Source organism: Bos javanicus, chromosome 26 (genome assembly GCF_032452875.1).
Source record: "Bos javanicus breed banteng chromosome 26, ARS-OSU_banteng_1.0, whole genome shotgun sequence".
Classification (NCBI taxonomy): Eukaryota; Metazoa; Chordata; class Mammalia; order Artiodactyla; family Bovidae; genus Bos; species Bos javanicus.
In genome coordinates, this window is record NC_083893.1 from 20,482,114 (window position 1) to 20,497,266 (window position 15,153).

General features: G+C 46.5%; 1 protein-coding gene across 2 annotated transcripts; it reads right to left on the reverse strand.

Moving 5' to 3' along the window:
- Nucleotides 1–1,003: 1,003 nt before the first annotated feature.
- Nucleotides 1,004–11,701, reverse strand: SLC25A28 (solute carrier family 25 member 28). Of its 2 annotated transcripts, none has more exons than XM_061403076.1 (4): nucleotides 11,289–11,701; nucleotides 4,192–4,420; nucleotides 3,021–3,077; nucleotides 1,004–1,848 (listed from the first exon to the last, which is right to left on the reverse strand). In XM_061403076.1, the coding sequence occupies exons 1-4, from the start codon at nucleotides 11,577–11,579 to the stop codon at nucleotides 1,331–1,333; spliced, it is 1,095 nt and encodes a 364-aa protein (XP_061259060.1). In that variant the 5' UTR covers nucleotides 11,580–11,701; the 3' UTR covers nucleotides 1,004–1,330. The 2 variants fall into 2 exon arrangements, with proteins under 2 accessions (XP_061259060.1, XP_061259061.1); XM_061403077.1 differs by lacking the exon at nucleotides 11,289–11,701 and adding an exon at nucleotides 10,978–11,278.
- Between the last annotated feature and the right edge of the window lie 3,452 nt (nucleotides 11,702–15,153).

Genomic DNA, 15,153 nt, shown 5'->3' on the forward strand with positions numbered 1-15,153 from the left:
GGGCTGGGATAATTTTTTAATCTTTTTTGGGGGGGTGGGAGGGGTAGTTTTATTTATGATGTCCCCAACACCAGTGCCCAACACAGATGCTCAATAGTTAATGAATGAATGACAGATGACATAGCAAAGATGACAGATGGAAGTTTTAGGGGGTTAAATTTCCACTTTGTGTACTGAACAACTTGCTAACAACTGGTTCAGGTTCCAAAAAAAAAAAAAAAAGGTGCAGACTGGCCCACCAAACCCACCAGTGAAAACCCTGTCCCTCAAGTCTCCCAGAGCCCAAGTGGTCCTGGGCAGGGAGCTCCTTCAGATGGCAGGTGGAGGACATACCCTCTGCTCTTTCCCTATCTGTAGGAGGGCACAATTAGATTCACTTCTAGGAATAAATGATCTGAGTTGGGATCCCAGTTCTGCAGTTAATGTGAGACCTTGAGCAAGTCACCCCCTCTCTGAGCTTTTCTTACCTGTAAAACATTGATGATACCTGCACTGCCTACGTCAGATTTTAGGAGAACCAAATGAGATAACCTATGTTAAAGTACTTTGTAAAAGCCTTAACATCAAATGAAAAGTATTATTATTTACCATGTAATCTTCAGGACTTGAAGCTGCACCGACTAATTTTAGCTTTGCAACTACATAAGAAAGCCAGTGCCACATGGAAAGGCGTCCACTGCAGGCTGAGCTGAGAATCAGAGCAGAGAGATCTCCCTGCCTGAGCCACGCCACTGCCCTAGGGGAAAGGCAACAGTGGGGATCAAGAGCACCTTCTAAGTTAGGGTCTGTCAAAGACCCATTGTTCCTGCCATCGGAGACATTCCTTGGAGCCTATTACTAACCAAGGCGGAGTATGACCCCAGTCTTAAATCACCACGAAAACAGCAGAAACAAAAACTAAACGCAGTGGACCTTCCCTAGGGGCCCCTTGATTTACGCTTCAAGTCAAGAACCGTTGACAGCATTTCACTTCCCCTTTGGCAATACAAACCCCATGAAACCATTTCATTTAAAGGCTTTTTATTAGGAACCAGGGGAATGAGCTGCTTATCCCTCTGTAACAGTCTAGAGCAGGTCATCAGGCCCAGGAAGGAGAGTGTCAGAGATGCTATGGTGTGACTCGCTGCACTTGCTTAGGGCCCGGAAGGAAAGGCGGTGGTGGCAGAGGGCGGCAGGAACTGGTGTCAGCCAGACACCCAGAGCCTGGGGAGAGCGAGCCCTCTGCCTTCCTTCCTCCACCCGAGGCTGGGGTGCGTCCCAAGACGGAGAACATGGCTGGAGCGGGCAGGGCATCAGTGCTGGCTGAACGCTGGTTCCATTTGGTGCTGCTTCACTTGCCTGCCCTCCACTCTTCTTGCCTTTTAGTGATCAGGTATTTGAAGAACTCATACACAGACCAAGCGATGGCTGTGGAGGGGATCTGGTAAATGACTCTAGCCTGCACCCCTCGGAAGTAGGCAGTCACCCCGCCTACTTGATACACCGTCCTGAAGGCACTAGCCATGCCTGTGATATGTCCTGTAAGGTTTGAGTTCAAAGCCAGGGATTCCTGGGTGTTGAGCAGTGTTTTGCAAACGTCCAGTGGGGTTGTGGCAGCGGCAGCTACAGCTCCTGCACAGGCTCCGGAGAGGACGTGGGAGCTGGGGTTGTACCGTCTCTGGGGGTTAAAGTGCTCCTGCAGGAATTCGTAGGTCATGAAGTGAATGGCTTGGAAGGGAACGTTCATGGTGAGCTGGGTGGTGTAGCTGCGGTAAAAGGCCCCAGCCCCTTCGTTCTGCCACACTGCCCGGACACAGTCTGTCACCCGGTGGTACGGTGAGTTGTACATCTGCATCCTCTGCTTGACCACTGGTGGCGCCATCAGTGAGAAGGGAATGGTGACAGCATTCAGCCGGTGAGCAGCAATGTCCAGGAGCAGAGTCCCAAGTCAGTGGGTCAGCCAATGGATTGGAGAGAGAAAAAAGTATGTGAGTTGTCAGTTGGCCTGCTAAGTGAAAGTTTCCCCTTTCTGAGAGGAGGGGATAGCAGAGGGTTGATAAAGGACTAAAAAATAATGGAACTACTACCAGTACGATTTCTTTAAGACCAACCAATTAATATACAAGATATATCTACCGTTGAGACTCCATAGGGTCTCCTTGAAATAAGTACCTATTATTACAACCATCTTACTCTTTCATTAAGTCCCAAGACAAGAAAGGATTCAGTGGCAGTGAACATAATAACAAACACGCAGCCCTAGCAATCCCAATGTTGGTACACAGAATGCCAACGCTTACAATATGAGGACGCCATCCTTCCGCAGGAGGAAGAGCTGGAGAAGGGCTACCAAAAACAAAAGTCTTAGCCAAGAAGAGTGTGGCTTTAGTTTCCAAACATCTCCCACCCCCTCAAGTAGATTCATGGTATGAGTTCGAGATCTTCAGCTTAGCTTTGGCCCTTTCCTTGCCATGGTCTTGCCCAGACAGGTAAACAACTGTAACTTTAAGGAACATGGCAACTGTGCTATCCTTTCATATTTGTTTGGGGACCTCATTCTCCAACTGAAAAGCCAAGATCCAAGCAGCACTGCAGGGACTAAGCTCTGCTAACGTTACCCTTTCATTTCTATCTCAACCATTATTCATTCCAACAAGAAAGGCAGTATTTTCAAATGTCAAAATCCATTTTCATCTCTTTGAAGAGAAGTGAAATAATCTGCTAAATTTTTTAGATCAAATCCACTACAAAGTGGACTTTCAGGAAGGCCCAGGAACAGGCCACAGACAGTCTCATGTGTTTCTAGGGAACCCTCAGATGAATTAAATCTCAGTGAATATGCTTCCTGCCTAAGGGAATGTTCCTAAGCACTGACAGCATGGAGGGAGCGCCCTCTACTGGTAAGACAATGTAACACAGTAGGGTTTCCCACCAAAATTGACGGGGTGCTCCCTGGCTTTCTTCTGCAAACCCAAAATAAAGGAAGAGCCTAGAGATGTAGATGAAGCTGCCCACAGAGGGAAAGGGTGAGGAATCATTACCTTCCACTGGATTCATGGCAGCATCATGAAGTAATGTTGCCACACACCCAGCCGCACCTGCAAAGGAAAAAACAACTGCCACATGTAAGGCCAGGAGGGGGTGAATGACTCAGGGAGACCCCAGAGTGAAGGGGAGTGGCTGTGATAAACCACAGCAGGGAGGGGGATACTAGTAGCCAGTTTAAAAGACGGGAACCCACTGCTTCTAGATGCCTGTTGAGAGAAACCAGGCTATTTGCTCCCCCTAACTTACTAGGGCCATCAGTCTACCTTCCACAGCTACCATATGAAGGCCAGGAAGAGTCTGAGAGAACAGCCCAGATTTCATCAACCAAGATGGCTCTGAGGACAGATGCAGCTCATGCCCCAGATAGGAAGCTGGTCCACTGTGGCCAGGGGATGCCAGCACACCAGCCCACTAGGGGGAGCACATGAGGGGCAGGCGACTAGGTCTCCACCACAGAGCCTCAACCTTCTGCCCTGCTGCCCCGTGCTGCCCAGCCTGTCTCCAGAGCCTAACAGCTGTCCACCTAGACTTTTCTCTCAGGGCCTGAATTACCCTATCCCTCACCCTCTCCTCTGCCCTTTCACTTTGGTTCTCTCCAGGCTGCTATCCCTTCCCTCACTCCCACACAACCTTCAACCTCTGGTTTCTTTGGACAAAAGACCCAGGCCCCACCCTCATTCACGTGTTAAGCTCCTGTTTTGTCCTCTGTGACACAAACTGCCTCCAGGCAATTGGGATCCTGAAAATCTGAGGTGCAGAATTGAGGCTCCATTAATGTCTTCGATGGGTAACTGGATCACCTCCGATCCTACCCAGAGGAGCAGGATTAACACCTGACTACCAAGAAATACACAGAGTGGGCAGCTCAGTGTGTGTCTCTACATTGTCAGGATATTAGAAGTTGACGCCAGGGAGAAGATAAAGGAGTCAAGCAGGTACATAAGGAAGGATAGTGTAACCATTTGTTGAGGTGCCCAGAAGAAGGCGTGGGGTGGAAGCAGCTCATTGTCTTAGAACATCAGGTTTGGAAGTCCCTCCTCTATAATCTGGCCTACCCCAGCCCAAAGCTGCAGCTTCAAACCATGCTGAGACTGGAAAGCACTGACACCAGCAAAGCCCAAAGAGTTGGGAAAGTGGGAGAACCAGCACAGGAAGGCTCAATACCATTGGCAATATGGCTATTGCCCCCAGGGTGGATTACATCACTCAATGTCTTTTTTAACTTTTCATAGCAGGCAAAATAGAGGGCGTGGGCAGGCCCTGCGCCTGTTGCTGTGACGTTCAGGCCTCGCATGGGCCTCCACAGGCCCTCCGTTCTTATAATCCTCCAGAGGGCCTCCAACACATTGCGATAGCGGGCGGCTGGATCCGGCTGTAGGCTCTGCATCCGGGTCTGAAAGTACAGAAGGGAGAAGTGCAGTGTCAGCGATCTGAGGGCTCACCCAGTCTCAGCACTCAGGCCTGAGCTGTGGGCAGACCTTCTATGTGAAATCGCGTCAATATGTAGAAGTGGTATCTGGCATCCAGTTTTACTGCCTTCCAAATCTATATCCAATCTTTTCAAGCCTTGGATGTTTTTTTTTTCTGGTCATCTATGACTCTACAGGCTCCCTTGGTGGCTCAGCAGTAAAGAACCCACCTGCCAATGCAAGAGAGGTGGGTTCAATCCTTAGGTTGGAAAAGATCCCCTGGAGAAGGAAATGGCAACCCACTCCAGTATTTTTGCCTGGGAAATCCCATGGACAGAAGGAACCTTCCAGGCAACAGTCCACAAGGTCTCAAAAGAGCTGAACACAACTTAATGACTAAACAATAACACATGACTCTATGAGTAGAACACCATTATTTTCCCTCAAAAAATTACTCCTTGGTAAGTGTTCTTGAACTCCAAAGTGATTCATAGCCTCAGCAACAAATATTAAGCTTGTGTTTCAGGAGAAGTTGCTTTTGTAGCTTAATAAACTCAGGCTAAGAGCTCTTTACAAGTGGATTCTAAAGTTAGCTATTTACAATATACTTTATTACTACTGAAAACTGATCCTGGGCCTGCTTCCTGATCACATCCTAATGAGATGAGGACTCAACCTCTGGCATAAGCTTGATGATAATCTGACTTCTTCAGAATGTCTGGCATTGGCAGCTGGGCCTGTACATTACAGTTTTGGCAGAAATAACATTCCTAACAGATGCTGCTCTAGTTGCCTGGGAAAGAAAGTTTGCCCTCAAGCTATGAAGGTGGAAACCCATCTAGTCTCTTAAACTGAGGGAGATTCCAGATTTCTAATCTAAACTGACTAAATCCCAAAACTGGCATCAAGGAATAAAGATCAGTCTCAGTGAAACATAACCCTTGGAATCTCCAGAGGATTCAATGACTGGAATGAATGTATACAGTAGATATTCTGTATGGCATTCCTGGACAAAGTTTTATTGAAATTCGGGAAATTAATCTTATAGTTCACAAATCACCGACCTCTGAAAGATGAGTCTACAGGGCAGATCTCTTGTTTACTGACCCATTTCAAGGCTAAGGTGGCTTGGAGACTATCAGATAGTATAAAATCAATATCCAGTGCCTGCAATACAGTAGGCACTCGAGATTTGTTTGTTGAATAAATGAATGGAAGAATGAAGAATCTTAGTTTTGTCTACACCAGTTCAAAAACACCATTACTGAACCAATAGGGGCAACTAATGCCCAAGTACAGTTTAAATTCCTACTTCATTCCTGTCACTGATTCAATCTGGACTGAATAGCTGGAACCTTCCTGTTGTCCATTTGGAATCCAAGACTAATGTCTCTTCTCAAAAGTATGGGAGAAAACAATCTAACCATATTAACAAGTCCTAGTTAGCTGCAAGCAATCCACATTCCTCTAGAGTTATTTTCTCCTTCCTGCTACCAACAAAGAACTGGATAAAAGGTTAATTATTTGAAGTTCAATCAGAAATACACAGGATCACTATCACAATGGGATACATTCTTTTTTACTTCTCAATAAAAAAACACAAAACAAAACAACCAAAAAACATCAATTTCCAACAAAGAATGTGTTTACTGATCTTTCACATCACCTGGGAGGATAAAATTCATCAGAGGAGTTATTCAAGGAGACTACAGCCCTTTGCTGGGGAGGGACACTAATAGATAAACTGGCAGCTTAACAACTGTGTGTTTCCATAGGTTTGTTCAAAAACTAATCTTGTATTGAGGGAATGTTTAGAAATCACAGTGTTCTGCGGGAGTCAGTGTCGTATCTGGGTAACCAGACTTGAAGGTCTGGCTTCAGAGGCCTGGAACCGTTTACCCACAAGAGAAACCTGGATGGTGGTAAGTTACACTGAACAGTTTACACACATGTCTAAATCTAACTCACAATTCTAACTCAATGAAGATACGCCCTCATGGAGAGGACCCAGGCCTAAGCCACACCAAATATAAAAACAAATATGGCTTCCCAAATTTGTGAGTCAACAAATCTTTCAGAGAAAAGATGAAATCTCTAAGTAAGAATGAATAGTCTTCGATACTAAAAAAAACACTGCCTAGCTTTGAAGAAAAGTCAGACTGATAGGGAAGGAAGCAGTGTGGTAAAACAAGCCACACTTCAGTATGAAAGCCTGAGTAGGAGCCCCAGCTTTGCTGGCTGTGTATCTCGGGTATGTCACTTGCCCTCTGAGCTTCAGGCCATCATCTGTAACATGGGACCAAGGATTGCTAGTGCACGGGGCTATTGTGGGGACTCAGAGTTAAAGCATGTAAAAGCCACTGCTGATTTATGAGGTGTCAGAGATACAAGGCTTTCTTATTGTATTCAATATGGTTCTCAGAAATATTAGTTCATACCTTAGAGTTTACAGATCCTGGCAGCATTGTCTCATGTTACCAGTTTTTGAAGATATGGATGGGCAACTAACTGCTCTTTAACCGCTAATAGATCAGGCTTGATTTTTTATGTTTTCACTCTAAAGTTCCTCTGTGGCTGCAGTGATCGATATGTCCAGCTGTTCATCTGCAGGCCATGTTTAGGAAGAAGCACTATTGTGAAATTCTGTGCCTTGCTTGGTTCTGGAAATCTGCTTTTGGGAGGCTGTATGGAAGGCTGGGGAGTCAGACTCAGTTTAAACCATGGCTCTGCCACTAACTGTGTGACCGTGGAAAGTTACTTAACTTGCCTCTTTTTCTTCATCTATAAAATAATGAAAATGGTGTTTACTTCATGAAGCTGTTCCAAGGATTAAATCAATAACTGCAAGGCACATCAAACAGGGCATGACAAACACGAGCAACTGCCATTTACTGAATACTTATTATTAGATACAAGAAAATCAAAGAAGCCAATGTTTCCATCTCCTAATCTTCCATTGGTTTGAAAAAGATCTATTTTCCTTTGTTCTTTTTCTTAACTTATAGATTTATTTGCTTCACCATTGCAAAGCCAAAAAGCAGCACCTTGGTTGCAGGTGCTTAACAAGATATTGAGACGAGTTCTGACTGCTTTAGGCTGCAGAACCTATCCTTTTAGATAAAGGCTGGTGCTTGCCTCTGAAGCACAGAAAAGGAAAACTGGAATTCACTTGCACTCCCAAACCTCCCTATTATGACCATGGAAATAGCTGGTTGAATAACTGTGGCCTAGCCAGGCTATGCTGACTTCCCATGGTCCTTCCCAAGGATATTTAACTCGACCAACTAAGATCATGGCATCCGGTCCCATCACTTCATGGGGAAACAGTGGAAACAGTGGTTGACTTTATTTTTCTGGGCTCCAAAATCACTGCAGATGGTGATTGCAGCCATGAAATTAAAAGACGCTTACTCCTTGGAAGGAAAGTTATGACCAACCTAGACAGCATATTAAAAAGCAAAAAAAAAAAAAAGCAGAGACATTACTTTGCCAATAAAGGTCTGTCTAGTCAAGGCTATGGTTTTTCTAGTGGTCATGTATGGATATGAGAGTTGGACTATAAAGAAAGCTGAGCGCTGAAGAATTGATGCTTTTGATCATCAATTTGAATTGATGCTTTTAGAGAAGACTCTTGAGAGTCCCTTGGACTGCAAGGAGATCCAACCAGTCCATCCTAAAGGAGATCAGTCCTGGGTGTTCATTGGAAGGACTGATGTTGAAGCTGAAACTCCAATACTTTGGCCACCTGATGTGAAGAGCTGACTCATTTGAAAAGACCCTGATGCTGGGAAAGATTGAGGGCAGGAGGAGAAGGGGACGATAGAGGATGAGATGGTTGGATGGCATCACAGACTTGATGGATACGGGTTTGGGTGGACTCCGGGAGTTGGTGATGGACAGGGAGGCCTGGTGTGCTGCAGTTCATGGGGTCGCAAAGAGTCGGACACAACTGAGTGACTGAACTGAACTGACCCTGATAAGTGGCCTGGGGATGGACGGTCCTGCATGCCAGAGGCACTGTCAGCTTTCACTGGCAAACACTGTGATTGCCCTTTAGGCTCCAACACAGATACCTGCCTCTAGTCTTAGGGTACTTTGGGCTGCTCTTCCTCTCTGCCACCTATTTATGGTAAAAGAGGAAGAACGGCTGCCTAAGGACAAGTAAACTGGGACGCCCCTTCTGAAGGAAGAGATCTGAATTTTACTTTCAAGTCTGCACAACAGTATCTACTGCTATAATCAGTATTAACTGACCCTGAGTCCTAATGGTCTCACCTAGTTTTTCCCTCTAGTCATTTAAATCCCAGCATCTATGGCAAATGAAAATGATTCTTCTAAAATATGCTTTTGTATTTTTGAAAACTCTTGAGCATTTTTTTTCCTCCAGATGAAATAATTATTTAATGGAGTGCTTTGAGGCATGACTGTAATGTTGTATTACTAATTAAAAAAAAAATTCCAACGCTTATCTAAATGAATAAGAACTGTTCTTCAAAACAGTTACCTTGGAAGGTTGCAAGTGACTTATTTCAGCAATGCTGCTGCATTTATGCAAAACATTTCTGGAACTTCTCTTTCCAAATGTTCCTTCAGTGGGTTTATCAGCTCAGGAGGAAATCAGTCTCCTTGCTTTCCCGTCCTACCTTATCTTTTACCCCCATCAGCATTACCCATTTTGATCTCCCACTTGAACTACCACAGTTGATTCTGAATGGCTTCAATGACTAAAACATCAACTCCATCTTGTCAGAGGACAAAGACTTGCCCCATGTAAGGATACGCAGCCAAGTATTCTAGAGCAGCAGTCCCCGGCCTTTTTGGCACCAGGGACCAGTTTCGTGGAAGGCAGTTTTTTTTTCACGGACGGCACAGAGGAAGGGTGTTTTGGGATGATATGAGCACATTCCATTATTGTGTACTTTACTTCTAATCTAATGCCGCCGCTGATCCGACGGGATCAGCACCAGTCCATGGCCTGGAAGCTGGGACCCCTCTTCTAGAAGCATTTCTAACAGAGGAAGTTACAGATTGTTTACAACAAAAACAGTATTTATGTAAATATATGGAGTAAGGAGGTAGCTGCCCAAGGTAGTGGGACAACACTTAAATTGAATAGCTGTGGTAATATTTCTAAGTCAGTCACATTATTACACTGTATTTTTCAAGCCATTACTCTCCTTGATCCGGTTTTCATTTGATACCCATCCTGAAAGATAGCACCCTAGACTTATCTACTCTTAGATTCTACTCATAGTTTAAGTATAGTGAGGTTACTTTGCAGTTAGATGTTAACTTTTGGATACACAGCATTAACAATTCAGTCATTCAATCTAGACCCTATATATATAAACGTCTGAATCTTTTTTACTTGTACTTATCTGTTTGACATTTCAATATTGTCAGAGCATTAGCCATCCTCTTATTCCTCTCTCATGGATTTTACTACTTATTTCTGTTCCTCACAATTGACATGGGTATTCAAAATTCTAATAACCATTTTAGTCAAGTGCATTTACCAGTTTTATGGTCTTTGGTAGGAGCTACCTTGCAGTGTGTGAGAATACTCCTACCAGCTCAGTGTCATTCACAAAGCTTAACAAGCACATTCTCCACTTCCTCATCCACCTTACTAGTGAAAACATCAAACGGTACGGGAAACAGGGAGAAGCAGAAGAGACAGATTTTGCATCTCCCAAGTTAATACTCTCCTCCCGAACATGTAACTTTTCCCTAGTTTGAGAAGAAGACATACATCCAAGAGCTGTGAGAATATTTTTCGACTCTTACTCTTAACATGTAAAGGAAGAACCAGTCTCTGTCAGTATATTTATTTCAACAGTCCCCTCGAGTTTACTTCTCACTCAGCTTATTTAGTGGTGGCTCCTTTGCTAATGCACAAGATAAGAACTGTAAAGAACAATGCATTCTCCCTCGTTACCCAGCTTTCTTCAGAAACACCTAGTCACCACCTAGTCTTGTACCCACTCAACAGCCTGCTTGGTGTGGATGAAATTACTTTCACTTTCCCAGGAATCATGCCCTCATGTTGGTCCCATTTCATTTTCTTCACACTAACATCTACTTTCTTCACACTAACATCTATTTTCCAATACTGTCATGCCTCCCTTATAGGCAACTTTTCCCTTTTTGTCAACTTCAAGTGGCTAAAGATGAGGTCCATCCTGATGTGCTCCCTGCACACACACAACCCCAATCCCAGCTACATTTTCATGTTCAGGAAATAGGTGGGGTATCAGGCTTGCTGCACAGGGAAACTGAAACTTTTCCCTGAACATGGTCTTTCCCGTATTATTTCCAGTCAGGAACTCTGAATTCTGACTGTACAATGATTTCCACTCCCTCATTAAGATTTAATAAGTAAATCTTTCATCTAGCTGAGAGATTCCAGACTCTGGTTCCCGCCCTGTCACTTGTAAACACACAAGATTAGTTTGTAAAAGCAATCGGAACATCCCTAACTTTTAAGATCCTATTCTGGGTCTTCAATAAGCGTTACCTTAATGAAGTTAGTAGCACTTACCTGTTCCTTTCCCATCCCACCCTATTCCTGTTTAGTCCCAGATGGGATCCAGGGTTTTGGCTGACAGATTTTCTTCCCAGAGTCCCGATTCAGATCTCACTGACGGTTAGAAATGGGTCCCGGTTCCTGACTGGGATCAATTCCCGGCTGGGACCTTGCTTGCATGGAGTATCGGTCGAATAGTATGGTGGTGGTAGGAGCCAGAAAGGAACCCCTGTCGGCTCCGGCTCTCGGCTGGGATCCTGGCTCCAGGCATGACACAGGGGGTCAGGTCAGCCCCAGGTCGGGTTCGGAGCAGGTCCAGGTCTCACCTTGACGCAGTCGACGGGGTACATCACGCAGTGCTCCAGGATCCCTGCCACGGCTCCCGCCACCATGTGCGTGGTGACAGTAGCTCCAGCCGGCAGCGCCTCGTAGTCCGGGCTGGAGTCCGGATCCTGTCGTACAGGGGGCCTGCAGGCCCCGGCCTCCCCGCCGCTGGCCCCCCGGCCCACGCCCCGCTGCAGCCACCCGTCCAGCAGCGCCGACTCCCCGGGGCTCCGCCCCGGCCCAGCCGCCGGCCCCCCCGCCACACCGCCAGCACCCCGCCCCTCCAACTCCATCCACCCGGGCCAGCTGCGGCGCCCACCCTCGCCACCGCCGCCACTGCCGCCGCTGCCCCCCAACCCCGTCGCGTCTGCCTCAGGCGCGGCCCAGAGAGCCCGGGGCCTCCGGCTCCCGCTTGGCCCCGAGGACACGCCCCTCAGTCAGCCATTGGTGCAGCCGGCAAGTTAGCTCCGCCCCTTAGTTTACGTAAAAAAATATGTCTGTGGTATTAGTGAAGTTGCCTGTCATTCCTTCGCCCCGCGGCGTTGCTACCACTTAGATCCCACCCCTTCCCCTTTGATCTTGGAAGCTTCTTGTTTATTCGCCACTTGATTGGCTAACAGGTAAGATCAACCCGCCCTCCGACTTTTATGGAGGGCGGGAGAAACTTGAGGCTGAACTTTGATAGGCTCAACCACCCTTGATGCTTTGACCCCGGCCATTGGCTAGCATCACGTCGGGATCCGATTGGCTACAGGAAGGGGCGAAGCGCCCAGGGGCTATCGAGGCGGAATTTGGGCCCCAGACTGGCGCCGGTGGAGCTGTGTTGCGCTGCAGGCTGCATCGCTTTGGGGGGTGGGGAGGGGGAGAGGGAGGGGGAGGGGTAAGGCGGTACTCGGCCTTCAAAGTCAAACTGCTGCCTGGTGCCGTTAAGATCCGCGCTCAAGCGCCTGCCCCGAATCCCTAGACTCGCAGGTCGCATGCGGGATGGTGGCCCTGGCGCGAGAGCTCTATTCCCGCGGGATGTCGGGCTGGCGTGGGGCGGAGCCGGCCTGGGCTTGGCATCCCCTGGCGTGGCCCACCGGCCTGTCAGGAAAGCTATTGCGACATGCAGGCGGCGGCCGGTTAAACTCTTGTCAGGTCGGGAGTGTTCCCTGTGGGCCATAAGCGGGCACACTCCTGAGGGCTCGGTGCTCCTCAGGCCCCAGAGTCACCCAATAAACCCCGCAGTTCTTGAGTGAATGAGTTCGGAGACCTGCTGACGTTAGACCCTGAGCCTGGCCGAGAACTGAGGCCGGGAAGAGAGCTGTCGACGTGGGGCAGGATGATTCAGAGACAATGACAGGTGGGGAGGCTGGGCAGGAGGCAGCTGCTGCCCAAACACAGCAGGAAAGTGCGTCAAATTGCTTGTCCCTAAGCTGACTCACTGATGAGCCCACCTTCCCGGTGACTATTCCTTTTAAGACGGCTCTCCCTCGCAGACAGGTGGGCTGGAGTCTCAAAGGGGCGCTTATGGTTAAAGAACAATGTGAGCAGTCCCCAGCCTTAAGCATCACCTGGGCCGTGAGGTTACACGGGTGGTGCTTTGCTATGGCTTCAGGCTGGGTTGATGAACACAGGCTTTCCGCACGCGGTCTGCCCGGCTTCAGTAACCCTTCACTGGATCGTGTTTGCACAAGTTTCTCCAGCGTTTCCAGATAGGTCTCTACTCCCACGTTTACTGAAATGATGATGTAATTGTGAACTTTAAAAAATCTGTTTCTAGCTTTTGCTTAGATAAGCGGTTTTTCTTTTTCTTTTTAAAGCTTAGCCCTTTTCTGGGCCTCCGAGTTTTTTATTTTTTATATAACAAACTCACTTATTTTCTTCCTATTCAGCAATAGCTGTTTACCCTTTGGGTCTTGACCTTTTGAAAAATAATGAAATTACAAATCCTCATCCCTGCATCTCTGACCCTGTGCACACAGAAAATTTTGCCTATAATTTCTGAGTTTGCAGAGTCCCTAAAAATGACTTGTGGGCCCCCTAGGGGTCCATTAACTTCAAGTTAAGAAGCCTGGGTTTCATAAAAAAGAAACCCACTCAATCCTGCTAGAGTACTAATTCCCTTAACTGCCAAACTGCGCTACTAATGAGCTATACCTGCCAAGTCCTTTCTCTTCTTAAGCCCTACATTTTTGCTCTTTTAATCTATGGTCACAAATGACCTTTCCAAATCCAATGGTCTTTTTCTTATTCCCATTCTTCTTCACTAAGAGGTAACACTTGCCCATCATTGACCCATCACTCACTGAAACCTTGTCCTTGCTTCAGGAGACACTGCTCTACCCTTTAGACTTCTGAATCTCCTACACTTCTCTACCCACTAAGGGGGAACATTCCTAAAGGTTTAAATAATTCCTATTCATCTAATAGTTTAGAGAACTTCACTATCCCAAATCTGTTTTCCTCATTGGAGTCCTGTCTATAGTTCCCTTATTGCATATCTTGTAAGTGAAATTTCCATGTGAACATTCAGTAAATATATATCTGGTACCAACTCTGCCTGGCACTGTATTTGAAACTGGTGATACAAGATAGTGTCCATGCCTTCATGGAGCTTACTTTTTAATGGAGAGGGAGGGATAAGCCGTTAAAAATATTGGTTAGCCCTAGATACTATGCTGATAACTAAAGTAGCAAGGTGTGATAAATGTGTGACTGGGTGGCTACATTTGTATGACTAGGAAAGGCCTTTCTGAAGAGGTAACACTATGGTATTCCCTGATGGCTCAATGGTAAAGAATCTGCCTGCAATACAGGAGACCCAGGTCCTATCCTTGGGTCAGGAAGATTCCCTGGAGAAGGGAATGGCAACCCACTCCAGTATTCTTGCCTAGAGAATCCCATGGACAGAAGAGCCTGGCAGGGTACAGTCCATAGGGTCGAAAAGAGTCGGACATGACTGAGTGACTAACACTATGGTAAGTTCTGAATGACAGGCAGGAGCTCATGATGGGCTCAGAGAAGGGCATTCCAGAAGAAACTATAAGTACAACAATCCTAAGGTGAGAACAAGGTTGGTATACAAAGGAACAGAAAGGTCAGTGTGGCTGGAGCATGGTTGGGGATGGGAGGGAGTGATAGAAGATGAGGTTGGAAAGATAGGTGGAGGACGAATATCCACTTTAATTTCTGATTTAGCATATCCAAAGAATTGATGCTTTTGAACTGTGGTGTTGGAGAAGACTCTTGAGAGTCCCTTGGACTGCAAGGAGATCCAACCAGTCCATCCTAAAGGAAATCAGTCCTGAATATTCATTGGAAGGACTGATGCTGAAGCTGAAACTCCAATACTTTGGCCACCTGATGCAAAGAACTGACTCTTTGGAAAAGACCCTGATACTGGGAAAGATTGAAGGTGGGAGGAGAAGGGGATGACAGAGGATGAGATGGTTGAATGGCATCACTGACTCGATGGACATGAATTTGAGTAGGCCCCAGGCTTTGGTGATGGACAGGGAAGACTGGCGTGCTGCAGTCCATGGGGTCACAAAAAATCGGACACGACTGAGCGATTGAACTGACTGACTGATTCCAAACTCAGCCTTTCCACTCCCCACAACAACCAATTCCTCTGCAGTTTTTCACTTCTACCCTGTCAGACTCTAAAGCTGGGAGTCCTTCTTGATTGCTTCAGAATAATTATTCTGAAATGTCTTTGTTGTTGTTCATACTCTCCTTTTCCTTCCAAATGATACTATATTTTCCTAGTGTCTGATCACTTTACATTCACATTGTGATAACCTTTAAAGACCTCCCTACCTCTGGGGTCTCCTGGCTTCACAAGTATTTTGATTCCTCTCCTCCTAGAGATGCGGTAAAATTGTT

Excerpts from the sequence above, each read along its gene's own strand:
- SLC25A28 (XM_061403076.1), bottom strand. The coding sequence starts at position 11,579 with ATGGAGTTGGAGGGGCGGGGTGCTGGCGGTGTGGCGGGGGGGCCGGCG. Across the intron at positions 4,421-11,288 it reads ACCCCGTCGACTGCGTCAAG|ACCCGGATGCAGAGCCTACA; the intron begins GTGAGACCTGGA and ends CTGTACTTTCAG. Across the intron at positions 1,849-3,020 it reads TGCCATGAATCCAGTGGAAG|TGGTCAAGCAGAGGATGCAG; the intron begins GTAATGATTCCT and ends TGGCGCCACCAG.